At 43.3% G+C, this 16,616-nt stretch overlaps 3 protein-coding genes across 3 annotated transcripts; 1 reads left to right on the plus strand and 2 right to left on the minus strand.

Annotated features, from left to right (window-relative positions):
• mrps7 (mitochondrial ribosomal protein S7) lies at positions 1-2,393 on the minus strand. The gene is made up of 6 exons (XM_034594468.1): positions 2,175-2,393; positions 1,882-1,978; positions 1,161-1,352; positions 999-1,062; positions 737-904; positions 1-492 (listed from the first exon to the last, which is right to left on the minus strand). Exons 2-6 carry the CDS (start codon positions 1,923-1,925, stop codon positions 271-273), a joined length of 690 nt encoding a protein of 229 aa, XP_034450359.1. The 5' UTR covers positions 1,926-1,978; positions 2,175-2,393; the 3' UTR covers positions 1-270.
• gga3b (golgi associated, gamma adaptin ear containing, ARF binding protein 3b) lies at positions 2,075-10,057 on the plus strand. The gene is made up of 17 exons (XM_034594454.1): positions 2,075-2,205; positions 3,780-3,864; positions 3,945-4,020; positions 4,115-4,213; positions 4,305-4,428; positions 4,542-4,645; positions 4,965-5,045; positions 5,219-5,356; positions 5,771-5,852; positions 5,955-6,080; positions 6,182-6,430; positions 6,644-6,726; positions 6,827-6,966; positions 7,054-7,343; positions 7,426-7,595; positions 8,138-8,248; positions 8,353-10,057. Exons 1-17 carry the CDS (start codon positions 2,166-2,168, stop codon positions 8,461-8,463), a joined length of 2,109 nt encoding a protein of 702 aa, XP_034450345.1. The 5' UTR covers positions 2,075-2,165; the 3' UTR covers positions 8,464-10,057.
• Positions 10,058-10,121: 64 nt separating this feature from the next.
• On the minus strand, positions 10,122-16,616 carry nup85 (nucleoporin 85). Its single transcript, XM_034594455.1, has 19 exons — positions 16,415-16,616; positions 15,372-15,456; positions 15,115-15,274; positions 14,786-14,856; positions 14,644-14,687; positions 14,448-14,517; positions 14,215-14,336; positions 13,969-14,103; positions 13,730-13,852; positions 13,444-13,575; positions 13,247-13,353; positions 12,939-13,022; positions 12,789-12,854; positions 12,541-12,692; positions 12,334-12,451; positions 11,950-12,050; positions 11,132-11,283; positions 10,483-10,584; positions 10,122-10,322 (listed from the first exon to the last, which is right to left on the minus strand). Exons 1-19 carry the CDS (start codon positions 16,445-16,447, stop codon positions 10,224-10,226), a joined length of 1,956 nt encoding a protein of 651 aa, XP_034450346.1. The 5' UTR covers positions 16,448-16,616; the 3' UTR covers positions 10,122-10,223.

Genomic DNA, 16,616 nt, shown 5'->3' on the forward strand with positions numbered 1-16,616 from the left:
TTACTGTGTTTCAATTTATAATGCAACTGAGTACAACTATTTATTTATATGATACAATTCCTCAATGCAAAATCAGACAAGGTTTTCAGTCAGTTTGTGTATATTTCACTTCTTTAACAGCACTTTGTACAGAGGGGTCCTTCCACCGAAGGACTATCATGGTGGTTACTATTTACAGTGGCGCTTTGAGTGACACAATGTGTCACAGAATATTCCGTGATCAGCACAACGTCTGCTCGGTCCCACTCCTCAGTCCAAAGGAATCTTTTTCTACCACCAGCGGTAGTGGGCGTATGCTCTGTTGGCTTCCGCCATTTTGTGCATCTCATGTTTCTTCTTGATGACGTTGCCCTCCTTGATGTACGCTGCCATCAGTTCCTGGGAAAGTTTTTCATACATGTGCGTGCGTCGGTGTTTGTTGTCCCGACACTCTGTGATCATCCATTTCATAACGAGGAAGCGTTGTCGGTTGTCACTGAGAGGGACGGGCACCTGGGGGAGGAGAATACAGTCAGACTTCTCTATGGACCTGTTCAGACTTGGTATGAGCATCCGTCCAGAGAATTCCAATCAAAAGAAGACAGTACTAAGTCTATCTGTTCACACCTGACATTAAAATACGTCCTGAATGTGTCTCTAGTGACCACTTGTGATCGGATCTGAATCTGAACAGGTTCTATGCTTATGCTTTTTATTGCCACAGGATCAAATCAAACCTTAGTAACCTAACACTGACCTGATAGTACTTTCCACCTTTCTGTACACTGGCCAGCCCAACCACAGGCTTACAGTTGTCCAGAGCCTGGTGAAAGATGGTGTAGGGGTTACACTCAATCTCCTCCTTCTTCCCCTGGGGAGCTTTGTGGTATTTCTCCACCTGTTTCCTCTTGATGCTCTCTAGAGTCTGAGAAAAGACAAATGACAGTAGATTATTAGGCAAAAGCAAATCCTTGAGCTTTAAGAGATTGAAGATTGTTTCTAAAGTGTTTTTTTTTTACTTGTGACATGATATCTCTGGCCAGAATCTTGTCTCCATGTTTCATCATCATGTTGATGAATTTACTGAAAAGCAAAGACAAAAAAAAAGGATCAGCTTTGACTGAACTGTAGTCAGGAGTGTTGCCCTCCAGCAGGGACCTGAGACGGTTTGGTGGTTTCACCTGACGACCGGGTCGTTGAACACCGAGCTGGTGATCCCGTTGGTCGCTGCCTTGATGGGTCGGATGGCTTTAAGCTGCCGCTGCTCGTTCTCCTCGGCGGTCAGCTCTGCCTCTGGAATGCTGTACGCCTCCTTCCTGACCTCTGGCTCCAGGTAGTAAGGGTTGTACCTGCTCCATCTCACCAGGAACACTCTGCGGACAGTGAACACAACATGAACACCGTTTCAAGAACTAACCAGTGACTTTATGTGTCCATCGAACTCAGCGGATTCAACACCACCTTTGGTGTGGATGCTTGTAGTCTTCTTCCTCTGTGATCACTGTTTTCTATATTTATTTTTTTTCAATATGTACGCTTTATATAAATGTTGTCTATGCAGATGAATGTATTTGATTGTGCTTCTATACTACAAACACTGATGTCCTAGGCAAACTTCCCACTAGGATAATATCTCATCTTTTATACTAGTTACTAAATTACCTCATCAACCAGATTTAAAACATCTTTCTGGGAATATTTCATCATACAGTAAAATACTATTATTTAAAAAGATCGACTCTCGTGACATTATTGGATCAATGCTGTAAATAACAACGATAAAACCTCATGAAACAACATTGCGGGGTTTGATATGAAAGATCAGAAAAATACGTAAGTGGCATAATCATTTTTAAATCGAAGAATATGGTTTGTATGTTCTCAAAAGTAATATTTGCCAACCTTGGTATCCAGGGTTTTAACAGTCCTGACACGGAGGCCGCCATCTTTCCAATGTGAGTATCAGGTAGGACCCCGGCATAGTTATCCTGTAGGGTGCCTGAAGGAAAAGTTAAAAAAATTAATAACGGCACTTCCTCATTCTGCAAATTCTTTACTTCAATGAAATGTATGTTTTTTTATTTTCAAATGTCATAAACTGTATAATTATTCTGTTTATAACTCCGAGCATCAATCTTGGAGTCGGGCGCACACGCCGGTGACATCACGCGATGTTTTGAAGTGCTATGGCGTACCAGGAAGAAGAGTCGCTTGAATCCTGGCTCAGTGAGTGTTTCATCACATTTTATGAATTAAATAACGTGTGGAATTAGCAGGAGGAGGTTGGTGCGGGTGTCAGAGCAGCGGGAGGGCGAGAGGAGGCGATGTCAGCGGGGATGGAGGCTTCAGGTCCCGGTGTCGGTCAGCGGCGACGAGCTGGAGGAGGATGGGTGGAGAGATTTAATACAACACACACACACATATATAGAGACTAACAAACACACATAGACTAACAAACACACACAGACTAACAAACACACACACACACACACACACATACACATACACATACACATAGACTAACAAACACACACACACACACAAACAAACGTATAGACTAACACACACACACACACACAGTATAGACTAGCAGACAGAGACACACAAACGTATAGACCAACAGACAGACAGACACACACACACACACAGACTAACACACGTACACTTATAGACTAACAGACACAAACACATGTATAGACTAACAGACACAAACACTTGTATAGACTAACAGACACACAGACACATATAGACTAAGACAGACACACATGTATAGACTAACAGACAGATACACACATTCATAGTCTAGCAGACAGAAAGACACATACATATGGTAAACAGACAACACCCACACCACAGCTCCATCCTCTATGAAACACGTTGTGTGTGTGTGTGAGTGAGATGAATGCGCTGCACTGATAACACAACACTACACCAGTGTTCACTAAAGAGGGAGGGTGGTAACAATTACTGCTCGGTCATGTTGATCACCAGACTCGCAGCGATGCATATCCACGCTGCTTCATGATCCACAGTCAGTGGTGAAGTGGACTAAGAACATTTACTCAGATACTGTACAATTTTGAGGTACTTTTACTTTGCTTTTGTGTTCCCATGTTATGCTTTATATTTGATCCATTTTGTATATTTACTCCACGACATTTCTTTTTACATTTTACTCCATTTATTTGACAGATTTTTCATTCAATACCACCACCACCACCACCACTACCACTACTATTACTACTACTAGTAATAATGATGTTTTAAATATTGTAATTTTGTTGATGTGTTCAGTTACATGTGGCATCTATTGCACTTCTGTCCGTCCTGGGAGAGGATCCCTCACATGTGGCTCTCTCTGAGGTTTCTGTTAACAGGGTTTTTTTGGTAGTTTTTCTTTACTCTTGTTGAGGGTTAAGAACAGAGGATGTCGCACCTTGTTAAGCCCGATGAGACAAATTGTGATTTGTGAATATGGGCGACACAAATACAATTTGAGTGATTTGAAAGGTTCTTTCCTGAAGCATCCTTCTACCTTGTCGTGCTAATCCGCCCAGTAGTTAATTTGTAATCCTTCTTACTAACTAACAAACAAAAAATACTGTCATATGTGATTCCTCAAATCCTCATTAATGATAAAGCTAGGAACAGCAACGTTGCTATAAAATATTACTTAAACGATAAAGTTTCTCTTCAATTGATCAACTCATCATAGAAGCTCAACAACAGACACTGCAAAATGAGCATTTCTACATCAGTTTAAATAAGTATATAAAAGTATAAATGTCTTTCTGCAACAGATAAAGCCACCCATCCATCAAACAGACAGGAGGACTGGGAGTACATCATTGGCTTCTGTGACCAGATCAACAAGGAATTGGAGGGGTATGTCTGTGAAATACAATTTTTTGGAAAAACATGGTTCAGCCCAGGAAATTTTTTTCACCTGGAGTTTCTTCTTGCAGTCCACAGATAGCTGTAACTCTGCTCGTCCACAAAATCCACTCACCACAAGAATGGGAAGCACTTCAGGCTCTGACAGTAAGCTAGAACTCTGCCCACACTGTAAATGTCAACAAGCTGTTTTTCTATTTCTCCGACACTGAACCATTCACGTTAAATGTTTTGCGTGCAGGTGTTGGAGGCGTGTATGAAGAACTGCGGGAGGAGGTTTCATAACGAAGTCGGAAAGTACAGATTTTTGAATGAGCTGATTAAAGTCGTGTCTCCGAAGGTGAGTCATCACATGGGTTCAGACTCTATGAAAAGCCGGCTGATTGTACATCCTAAGATTCAGCCTCTTTTTCCTCACCCCTTCTTTCCAGTACATGGGCGACAGTGCACCTGAGAAGGTGAAGCTGAAGATTGTAGAGATGCTGTACAGCTGGACCATCGCTTTTCCCAATGAGGCCAAGATCGGTGAAGCCTACCAGACGCTGAGAAGACAGGGTGTGTTGAGATGTGGATGGACACACAGCAACTTCACTTTCCTCTCACTTCCTCATTCAAAACAGCTGCCTCAAAGGAATCGTGTTAATCCGCTCCGCACTCTTCCTCAACAGGCCTCGTGACACGTGATCCAGAGTTACCGCTGGACAGGACTCTGATTCCCTCCCCTCCCACACGACCCAAACACCCGGTGTTTGACAATGAGGACATGGGAAAGGTGAGGCATTACAGAAACACAAGACCTGCTCTGTACTGGGAGCAGGTTTTGGGAAGCAAAGAACACTCAACTCCTTTCTAGATCCATTCTTTGTCTTATGTCTTTATAAAGTTAATTGCTGGAAATGAAGGCCAACAACATCATCATCCTTATCGAACACACATGAGAAGAAAGCGTGAAAGAAGAAGTTATTTGTCTTACTCTCATACTTTGTTCTTGAGGAAACACAGACTGTCAATTTAAAAACAATTTATAAGTGAAGGATGGAAATCTGTTACTGCAAAATCAAACTGATCTCTGTGTGTGTGTCTGTGTGTAGCTGCTTGCTGAGCTTCTCCGCAGTAAAAATCCAGAAGATCTACAGGAAGCCAACAGATTAATCAAAAACATGGTGAAAGAGGTGAGACGTTAACATTAATGATTCATGATGTTACACTGCTGTTATTTGACCTGCTGGCTTCTATGGGGACACGTTAAAAGAACTTAGAACCTGTTGGACTTTGGCTGAGTTATATATATTTTTTTCCTATGTGGAATCAACAGTTTTACATTGTGTCTTGTCGTCTTTGTCAGGACGAGGCCCGAGTGCAGAAGCTCTCAAAGCGACTGCACACGCTGGACGAGGTGAACATCAACGTCAAGCTGCTGACTGAGATGCTGTCCCACTACAATAAAGACAGTTCCTCTGACTCCGACAAGGAGATCATTAAGGTGTGGGTCTGCACACACACACACACACACACACACACACACACACACACACACACACACACACACACACACACACACACACACAAATGAGATAGTAAACTGACATCAGCTCCTAGATACCTCTTTTACACCAAAATTTGCCGAATGGGAGACTATTTAAACCAGAGTCTACTGCAGAGTTACTTGACGTGAGAGTGAATGCCAGTCTTATCCCTTCCCATTGCACATAATAGCCAGATCTGGATAAACATTATCGTATTACGAATTTGTCTGTCCTCCACTAGACCTGAGTAAAACTTTTGGAACAGACTAGATCGTTAATACTCCATATTTTAATGAAAATATTAGTCGTTTTTAGCTGATTTGCACAGCTGCATTTTGACTGTTCAGCACCTTCTATGTGTTTCTCCTCAGGAACTCTACGAGCGCTGCGACAAGCTGAGGCGCGCTGCTTTCAAAATGGCCACTGAGACGGAGGACAATGACACCAATTTAGGTTTGACAGTTTGGGTATTTGTGTTTATCTGAAGAAGTCCCGTCTTTACATTTTGATCACGTCACTGTGTGTGTTCTGTAACCCCTGCGTTTGACTGCTCAGGTGACATCCTGCAGGCCAGCGACGAGCTCTCCAGAGTCATAAACTCCTATAAGAAGATAGTGGAGGGGCAGCCAGTCAACGGAGACAGTGAAGAGCCTCGATCCACAGCTGGTCACAGTGAGGGCGGTGAGAGATTTTAATCGTGCACATGCTTATGTACCAGACATCCTGCTTCTCTGTGATTAATTCAGCTGCCGGAATCAATTCTCCTTCCTGTCTCTTCACAGAGACCACGGACACGTTGATCGACCTCGCCGGCCTTGACACTCCGAGCCCTCCTCAACCTGTCCTCCCTCCCTCTCACTCCTCACAACCTTTCTTCGCCGATCCCACGGCTAACCCCATACCCTTCCTCCCTCCTCCTCCCAAACGCCTTGCCGGCTCCCATGGCAGTCAGAGCAGCAGCCCGAGCCACCCTCCCCTAGACACGGCCTCCACCGCTCTCTCGCTCCTTGATGATGAGCTGCTCTCCCTAGGTACTATATCTTAACATCTGCAAGACTCCCGATCGCAAGTTGTGTTGTGTGAAGTGTGACGATTTTGAATGTTGTGTAGTCTGAACATGGCATTCGCTGATGTTGATACCTTCACTGAGAGTTTAACCAGCTGAACTGAACAGAACTCTGCTTGTCCAAGACAGTATGAGAAGAAAGTATATCTCTTGTGACGATATAAAATGCTTCTTTCAGGGCTAAATGACCCCCCTACCTCTCTGAGCAGCCAATCAAAACCCAAGTTGAATGAAGTGTCCAATCAGTGGACTTCCTTGCAGGTAAATCTAAAAAGAGTTTGTGAGCAACTTTCACCAGACGACCTGGTGTCATTGTGTAATAACAGAGATTCATTCTGTCATCTCCTCGTCTCCTCGTCAGGCTCCGGCATCCAGTGTGGATTTGTTTGGCAGTGTAGCCTGCTCGGGTCCAGTGGCGCCCCCTGCTGAGCCAGCCGCCAGCGTAAACAGTCTCCAGAACCTGCAGGACCTGGCCATGATGGGCTTTTCAGATCAAAAGAGGTGCAGTTATCTATATTGTTTCTCTCTTTACTGTTCAAGTGAAAATCTGCACTTTCCAATGTAACAAGAGCACAATGTGATTGTCAGTGTGACGAGCCAGATGACGGCCAGAGGAAGCAGCTTTGGGGGAACACTTGCAGCAGCACCTCCTCTTCTAACTGGACAGGGCTCTCCCTCCTCAGCCTATCTTCTCCAGGGGACCATGCCCGGCTCTCCTGCCCTGTCCCAAGCTAAGGTCCAGAGCCTGGGCTCGGCCCCGGGGAGCCCACTGTTCCGCTCTCTGTCTCCCTGCCACCCCCCCTTCCAGGGCAGCCCGGCCAGAGCCACAGACATCTCCCTGAGCAATGTGCACGTCCCACTGGAGGCCATCAGACCAAGTAAGGACAGAGCAGGAGAGAGGGAGCGAGGAATGTTATATAGCTTGTGTGTGCTTGTTCTTGATTGGCTGTCTGTCTTCAGGTAAAGTGATCCCTGTGACGGCCTACGATAAGGATGGCGTTCGCGTGCTGATCAACTTTGCGTCCGACTGTCCCCCCGGCAGGCCTGATGTGCTTGTAATGGTGGTGTCCATGCTCAATACAGCGCCCCTGCCGGTTCACAATGTGGTACTGCAAGCTGCTGTTCCCAAGGTTGAAACTTCAATTTCTCTGTTAATATGTTCCTTTGTCTGTTGTGTTGTCAGTGCACAGCTTCTCCTATTGTTGGAAGCCCTCTAACTGGACTTGACCCATTATTAACCAATGAATCTGTGTGATAAGAACTATCTAATATGACAGAAACCATATTTGAAAGAGTAATGTTTAAATGTCTTTTAAAGGTCCAGTTTGTAAGATTTAGGTGAAAGGGATCTATTGGCAGAAATTTAATCTAAAATAATCCTAGTGATCTTTTCAGTGTGTTGTTGTTTTCTTTACCATAGAATGGGTCCTCTCCACTGAGGCCGCCATGTTTTTTACAGTAGCCCAGGCTGGACAAACTAAACACCTTTTGAGTTTTTATAACAACTGAAGGTTACCACAGGTTCTCTTTCATGTTTGGAAGGGAAGGTGAGGTGAGGGGTGTTCAGCTGCAACATGCAACTTCACCACTAGATGTCACCAAATTCTACACAATGAACCTTTAACAAAGGCATACATGGAAATAACAGACTCTTTCTTTCATCCTCCACCAGTCGATGAAGATGAAGCTGCAGCCTCCATCAGGAACTGAACTGGCACCATTCAACCCCATCCTCCCTCCAGCCTCCATTACCCAGATCATGTTACTGGCTAATCCAGCAAAGGTAGGTGACATTAAAACACTTGAGGCAATACACAAACCACAGAGTTTCTGAGCCACAGAGCAGTCAGACATAGTGTCAGGCCCTGAAACGTTGTGTCTTCACAGGAGAAAGTGCGTCTGCGCTACAAGCTGGCTTTTACACTGGGAGATCATCCGTGCAACGAGGTTGGAGAGGTGGACCAGTTCCCCGCACCAGAGGCATGGGGTCATCTATAGCAGCGTGCACGCTTGCTAACGTTCAGCAGGGACCGACCGGTTCATACTCCATGAAGGGGTGTGTGTGTCTTCACATGCATCCCAGAGAGAGAGAAAGGAGAAGAGGCTGGGGAAATTCAGCAGCGTTGTTACAGTAACAATAACTTTCAGCTTCACATTCCTTATAGTCGTTCTTCATTTTCTGGTCGTTGTTGTTCCTGGCAGTGAGATATTAACAACAGACACTAAATGTTTTATTCATGCAGAGCTTGTGCTTTTCTGCAGAAAGCTGAGAAAGTAAAGATAATCGCTGGTGAGTGAGTTAGTCGTGGTGTTCACAGGTTGATGGTTTAGAGACGAGAACTTTTATGGATTTTACTGAATGTACTTTAAATAATAGAAGCATTAGAATTCTGCCTCAGACTGAAATGTTGCACTGCAGCGTCACAAGTGTTTTTAAAAGAAGTGAACCTCTGCATTAACAGAGCCTAAGAGACAATGGTTGTGCTTTTATTTATTCCTCTGAACACGTAACCAGCCTACAAAAAAAAAATACTTGAATATATCCAGAAATCTGGAGACTAGTATCTAGATTTCTGAGGATGGAGTAACACACTAGAAAATAAATGGTTTGATTGAAAAGTACTGTCACATATTTGTTTCTGCAGGAAGATGGTGGACTGATATTTACTACATAATTATTTTAGTATCAGGATTTTCATGGTTAAATAAACATTGTACAGGCTAATGTAGCCTTGTTCTCGATTCGTGGACCAACAATGTTAAATACTGACGAGTAAAGGAAAAGTGAGGCGACCAACAGCACTATACACAGAATTTAATTTTAAATTCAAAAGGCCCACGTAGAGTGCAAACCTCCGCCATGGCCCAACAGTCCCTTAGATTCAATCAAGCTGCACCAGATTACACACACTCGTAGAAATCTATATGCCTGACGTGACTAAAAATACCCCTGAAATCTTGCAATGTTAATGAAAGTGACTCCAACTTCCGTGGTAATCTGTTAAGAAGTTTTTGCGCAATCCTGCAAATAACTTACAACAATTACCAACAATTGGACATGAGTGAAAACATATCCTCCTTGGCAAAGGTAATAATGGACATTCCACTAGTTAAGTCGACTGAAATCAACACTGGTTGGATTTAATGTGATTAGTTTCAGCACTTCAGCCATTTTTTTGTATTTAAATATGTTTACCAGTCTCAGTATTGGGAGTATTTGATTGTCATATTTATTATTTTCTGTTTTAGTGTTTCAGTGCATCACTGAACCTAGAAAATGTGAACTGGAAAAGTGAGTTCGGGAGATCTGTCACCAGGCAGATCAGTTAGCAGCGTGTAACAGTGGGATGGAGAAGAACTGTTATGAGCACATTTTCATCAGTTCACCTGATCCTCCCTAAGGTTCCCTCTCTGACAGTCCTCAGCTTATCATGTGGGATGTGTTTAATGTACATAGTATGTAATGTATGTGAAGTTACTGTATGTAAGTTATGTGAACATGTGACATGTAGGAGAGTGTTTGGTCTGTACATACCGTATGATGTGCCATTTGTTCGGTGCATGAAATAAAATAAATATCTCTTTCCATGGATGTCTGATTCGCTGAGGTTCATTTATTTTGTTGTATAAATGATCACAAAAGAATGAATGAAAATCATTTAAAGTTTTATTATCAAAGAGTACGGTTGGATTACTTGAATTTTATATACAGTACAAAAAAAATGCAAACGAAGAGCCTTCCTCTTTAATGTCACCACTCATGTTTCCACAGTTCCCTCTTTGACGATAGCCATGGCCAGGTTCCTGGCCAGAGCGAGTCTCAGGAGCTCCACCTTGGTCAGCTCAATGTCTTCCTCCTGAAAACACACACACACTCGAATCAGAGGAGGAGTAAATAGTACGTCTTTAATATTGCAGCAAATCCTTGTATGGTGGATGTAGAGCAGGAGCATAAATGAGCCATTGGTCCAATGCTGTTCACTCTAATTGGAACCGTCTTTGTGAGGAGATACATACCTGCATGGTTCTGTCGGTGCTGGGAGGTGCGCTGTTCAATGAGGAGGTCAGCTCCTCTAAACAGAACATCAGCTCGTAGGTTTGGTCCGCGGAGAAGATCACCTAAAATAAACAACAAAGACATCTTTTATTTCAGACCACAGAACAACCTTCTTCCTGTGTCCCCACATCTAACAGAAAAACAAGTTTGTCGCATGACGATAAAATCTGCAACACGACAATAGTCGACACTTTGTTTCTGTTTGGAACAACATGAATGAAATTGTGCTGATGACAATTAGATTAGAGTTTTACAGAACATGAATCAGCCACTATTTTTGATTTATTCAATTCATCGTTTAAGTTGTTTTTCAATTAGTCAACATAATTGAATAATCTCTATTTCCAGCTTCTGAAATATGAATACTGGCTGCTACTCCTAAGACAGTAAACAGAATAGATTTGGATTTATTTTACGGTTTTACGAACCAAACAATTGACTAATACTGACATTAATCCTTAATTTCATATTTTTATTTGTTGTCTCATTGATGTGTGATAAAATAGCATATTTCAAAATGCCTTATGTTTAACTGTATCTCCAGCAAACCATTAATATTCTCCTACATCATCATTAGAATGAAAACTATTAGAATCCAAATCCACTGACCTCTTTCTGCTCGAGCAGCGGCAGGGCGTCAGTCAGCAGAGTCATCCAGAAGCTGCGGGGGGCGATCTTTGCCGTCATGAGGGAGAGGAGCAGCTTGGCCGCCTCCCTGAAGCGCTTCTCTCCGTACAGCTTGTGGAACTCGCGGTACTTTCCTGAGAATAGAAAGAGGGCAATGTTTTCAGACAGTGATTCATGTTAAAGGTTTCTGATCACCAGTGAGAGTTTGATAACGGCATCATGTTACCTTTGATCTGTGTGAATTACGAATTGTTCCGTCTCTTGTTTACAGCTAATCTACTTTTTACTAAACTGTAATTTGTCTTGGCTCTTCCCAAAGTGCTTTAGACGTCACTGATTCTCTACAAAGAGACTTGAATGAAACACATGATTCATTTAACTTCTTAATGAATATGGAAATCTTTTTACAAGCTAATGGTTCAGTAGTTAACTAACGTTTATTTAAATGTGCTCTAGATTTTATTTTTTTATGATTAGGCTCTTTTCACTTTGTTTCCTCCAGTAAAACACAGTCACATGCTGCTGCTTTAAGCTTTATTTATATCTCTGTGTGTGTGTACACATGTTTGTGAGTCTTAGTCTCATGTGACAGCCTGAGACAGATGATAAGAGAAGCTGTGCAAGTCACAATCTGCCCTCACTGAAAATATTTATATTGATATGTGAATTCAAGTTGTGAGAGCGCTCTAGAGACCTGTTCAAGTGGAGGAGGGCTACCGATGCTGCAGTGTGTGTGTGTGTGTGTGTGTGTGTGTGTGTGTGTGTGTGTGTGTGTGTGTGTGTGTGTTTCTTGTCCATACCAAGGAAAGTGAGCCTGTCGCTGAGCAGCATTGCTGGGCCCAAGTTGTCTATCAGGTCAAGATCAGAGAACGTCCCTTTGGCGCAGTAATCCTGTAAGAACCTGACACAAAGACACACATATAAACCACTTGAACAATGAGATGATGCTCTGACCACTTCAGATTGGATTTATGAACATGATGCTTACTTGATACTAACTTATCTGTATTTGTAACTTATCCGGTAGAACATATCAATATTTCATCATCCAGTTCTTAAGAGTTATCTGACTAACCCTCTTCACTACTGGTGGTCTTTTAAGATTATTCTCCTCAAGGTTCCAGAACAACTATTCAGAGTGTGGATAAACCTCTTGAAGAATAAGTATCGTTAAGGGAACTAACCTCTCTGAAATGAGAGTGGCAAAGGCAGCATCCTTGGCCCTGATGCTCCAGGAGAGAGCCGAGCCCAGTCGGTTGTTCCTCAGAGCTCGCATAGCCATGATCTTACAGATACTCCGCACTGAGTGAAGACAAAACATTGAAGGTTGAATCAAGGTCTTCATCTGCGTTTGTGTAACACAGGTGGATAGAGAATGTGCAAAGTGGTACCTTGCTCGGACATTTGCCTTTGCTCACAGATCCTGAGCACCTTAAGGGCTTTGCGCTCAGTGTCGACAGGAACACGCTCAATCTGCAGCTCCAGGTAGACGCGACCAAACTCTGGACAGTGGTCAAAGTAATCCACCGCCAACTGCCAAAGACTTAACACACAAACAAACATCATATAGGGTCATCATAACAGCATGATGCCACCGACACCATTGAAATGAAAGTACTCATCAGACAACCACACATACCTGTGATGAGTGAAGAGGCCGGACGCATATTCCAACAGGAGAAACTCTCTCAAGTTGGAGCCAAAGCTGAACACACACCAGAAGGATATGGTTAATGTTCACGGAAATAAAGTGCATTCAAGTACAAACGGGGCCAAACAGAGTGCTTACTGTAGATTGTGAGACTGCAGGAGTTTGCAGTGATCCAGCAGATCTGTCAAATGGGCCACAAACCACCAGTTGTTGAGAGCAATGCTGGAGACACAGGGAGGAGAAACGGGGGAAGTGTGATGAAAGGTTAACACACCACAGACTGTAGGGAAGTACAGGCGTGTGCAAAAGTGACATATTGGAAAATTGTGGTTTTGTTTACCTTTAAAGGAAATACAGTAAGTAAAGTAAACACATAAAACATAACAGACAAAGTCTTTCTTCAAATAATAATGCCCAGTTATTTTAGAAACTATAAATTGTCTTACCTGCAGTCCTTGATGACCTGATGGATGTCAAACTCAAAGGCTGCTAGTAAAATGCTATCCAGGGGCTCTGGGACGCTCCTCGGGTCCAGAAACATGGTCATGCACGACTGTAAAATACACAAACAAGATGAATAAAAAGAATGAGGTGGCAGAGCATTTGAATGTTCACTGGTGCAGCAGCAGTTAGTGTTGCGTACCTGTGCAGAGTAATGTAACTCAGTGGGCTTGACTGTGGGGTGGCAGAACAGCAGCCTCGTAACCAGGAAGTGGTACCAGGTGCTCAGCAACTCCTTGTGTGCAAGCAAAGTGTCTTCATCCCCAACTAAGATCTAAAAAAGAGGTGTTGGATTATTATTTTAAGATTTAGAAACTCTGCAATCACTTTAAATGAATAAAATGCAACACAGGGCATTGCAAATACCTGAGAATGGGAGCTCCAGTAGCATGTATAGATTACTACAGATACACAGAGAGGTCACTGACCTTACAGATGGTCTCCAGGTGTTGGTTGCTGGCAAAAGAGCTGTCCTGCAGGCAGCGGTCCACCTCCTCATGCCAGTGTCTCCACTTCACATCAAACTCTGTCAACGTCTGGTTGCCACCAGGCTGAGAGAGTTCAGAGGTGAAAGTCACCATAGTTTGGTTAATGAGCCGACATGTTGTTTAAATTGCAATAGCCCTGCAATCAGTCATTCGGAGGATACATTAAAACTGTAACTTACATTGTAGAAGGGCATCTTGCTGAGCAGAGTGTCCATCAGCTTGTACATTTTTCTAGCAGCAGGCTGTAGGGTGGCCTGCTTCACCAGCATGTGTCTGGCTTCGTCCAACCTGCCCTGCAGCACATAACTCACCACCTGCACAACACAGACACACACACAAATGTGATAACTGAGATTTCACATGGACCTCTACATCAGATATATGTTATTGCAAGTTTTAAAAAGACATGTATGTGCTGCACCTACCACATCCCAGTAGTCGTGGTGTTCAGCAGGGCTCTCACTCTGCAGAACTTCTCTGGCCTTCTCATCCACATCAGCCTTGTGTAACCTCACCCAGTCCAGAAGGTGGAGCAACAGGGAACCCGCTACAGACACACATGCACTTCTTTCAATGATATATTTTCATAATCACAATAACATTTATTACAAAACATAAGGAGGGGATATTAACAACAAGCAGAAAGTCAAACTCTAACCAGGAGCTGCGTCGATGAAAAGCACTTCACACAGATTCCAGATCAGCTCTATGGCCAACAGAATGGACACCTGGGACACAACAAAACTGAGGTTATGACAGTGTCACTATAAAGCAAAACAATCCAAAAGGAGATTTAAGTAAAAAAATCTGTGCTTGCATGTAGCAGCACAGATGTACACAACAGCAGTACATACCTGATTTCCATATTGTGTTGCTACTTGAGCATCTTTTGTAGAAACTGCAGAAAAGACAAAGGGGTAAATTTGACTGTCCCTGAGAGATCACACTGGTCTTCAGTGGGATTAAAGCGTCGAGGTTATATTTCAGAATTCTCACCTGCAACTTGCTGAAGTTCTTCCATACATGCTCGTATCACAGATCTGTAGTTTTTACTGATGCTGACAAACCTGTAAAGTAAGAAAGACACATGTTTGTGCAGTCACTTATCATTTCCAGTTACCGTGACCTTGCTACAATCTGTTAACACTGGCACGTGGATGTTGATGTTTGAATGCTGCTGCTGATTGTGTTTGTTTTGTTTAGGTATTTTTGTGATTGGTAGACTGCCAAACTAAATTGCCCTTCTGGGATAAATTAAAGTTGTTTGAATTTAATTTAATTATGTCACTTGGTACCAATGCAGTGCAAAAGACTAGAAGACTTACTGAGGTTTTTTGTTCTTGCTCGGCAGGTCTTCTCTAATCGTCTGCAGGCCAACAAAGATGTGGTGTGACTCGTTGAAGAGTTTGCGCAGAATAGGGGAATATATGTCCTCGTCTTTCCTGACCTCGTGGATGAAAGGACAAGCAGCCGACCCGGCACTACCTGCAAACACAAGGGGAGAAAGCCATGAATGTTAAGTAACATCAGAAAAACACAGCAAAAGCATAGAAAGGGAGCCTGTGTTAGTATTGACACATACCTTTGTAAAGGGTCTCATACACAAGGATGTCACCAGGGCCCCACGCAAATCCCAAGTGCTTCCCATGACTGGCTGCGGGAATATTCTGCAGAGAGACAGGGTCATTACACTCTAATAATATACTGGGAAAAGACTAAATAAACTGGTGAGGAGAGCCAGCTCGGTCGTGGACTGCCCTCTGGATTCCACTGAGATGAGGATGTTGGACAACACCTCTCAGCCCCTACACGACACTGTGGGGGCCCCGAGCAGCTCTTTGAGCAGCAGACTGCTCCACCCACAGTGTGAGACGGACACTTCCACGGGTCCTTCATTCCCACGGCTGTCAGACTCTACAACACTGGTCATGTCACTCTACTTATACTATTTGCAGTGTTTCTAGCAGAAAATAACTTTAACATATTTGTGTTTCTTGTGTACAAACTTTGTTTCTACTTGCTCGAGCAGTCATCCTGTGCCACTGCCCTTTACTTTATACCATTTCTATACAAACCATTACAAAAAAAGGTGTGTTTTTAGATTTTTTATTCTCTTGTCTACCTCATTCTGACTTGCCTGCTGCTCTAACTACTGAATGAACTTTTCTTATCTTACTTTAAAAAGCTGATGGAAAGATGACACTTGAATGCTGCCTGGAATTTGATTTCTTCAAACACTTCGTTTCAAATTCCATAGTGATTTTTGACGTAATATTTGAAAGCAGACATATTACAATGCATGGGTTGACTTGGGAAATCAATTCTAGTTGCTTTCACATTCAGGATTTTCTGCAGTCGAGCACAAATCCCGACTCATTGTCAAATTAAAATGTACTTTAGCCCTCGTCTTTTGTTTTAGTCGAGTTGCCTGGCTGGATCTATTCTACTCTTAAGCCTCACGTGTATCTCTGAGGTTTTTCCTCGTGTAGTTGACACCCGTTACAGGACTGAGCGGGTTCGTTCAACTTAGATTCGTTGACAGGTTGTTCGGCTGCAGTTAGCTTGTTAGCATTACTAACCAGTGGCGGTAAAAAGGGATCAAACTGAGCTGCAGCGGTTACTCACGGTGGTCGCCGGCTCGACATCAACCTCCTCCATCTGTGAACGACGTTTTCAGCGCAGTAGAATATAAAAAACGCCTGAGTTTCCCGCTGCCGACGATTCACGCCATGAACAGGAGGAGCGGTGCTGCTTACGCGCCTCAGTCATTCAGCCCGAAGCCCCCGCGGCGCATGTGCGATGACGTCAGGGGGCTGCCCTCCCTGCT

Source organism: Hippoglossus hippoglossus, chromosome 8 (assembly GCF_009819705.1).
Source record: "Hippoglossus hippoglossus isolate fHipHip1 chromosome 8, fHipHip1.pri, whole genome shotgun sequence".
Classification (NCBI taxonomy): domain Eukaryota; kingdom Metazoa; phylum Chordata; class Actinopteri; order Pleuronectiformes; family Pleuronectidae; genus Hippoglossus; species Hippoglossus hippoglossus.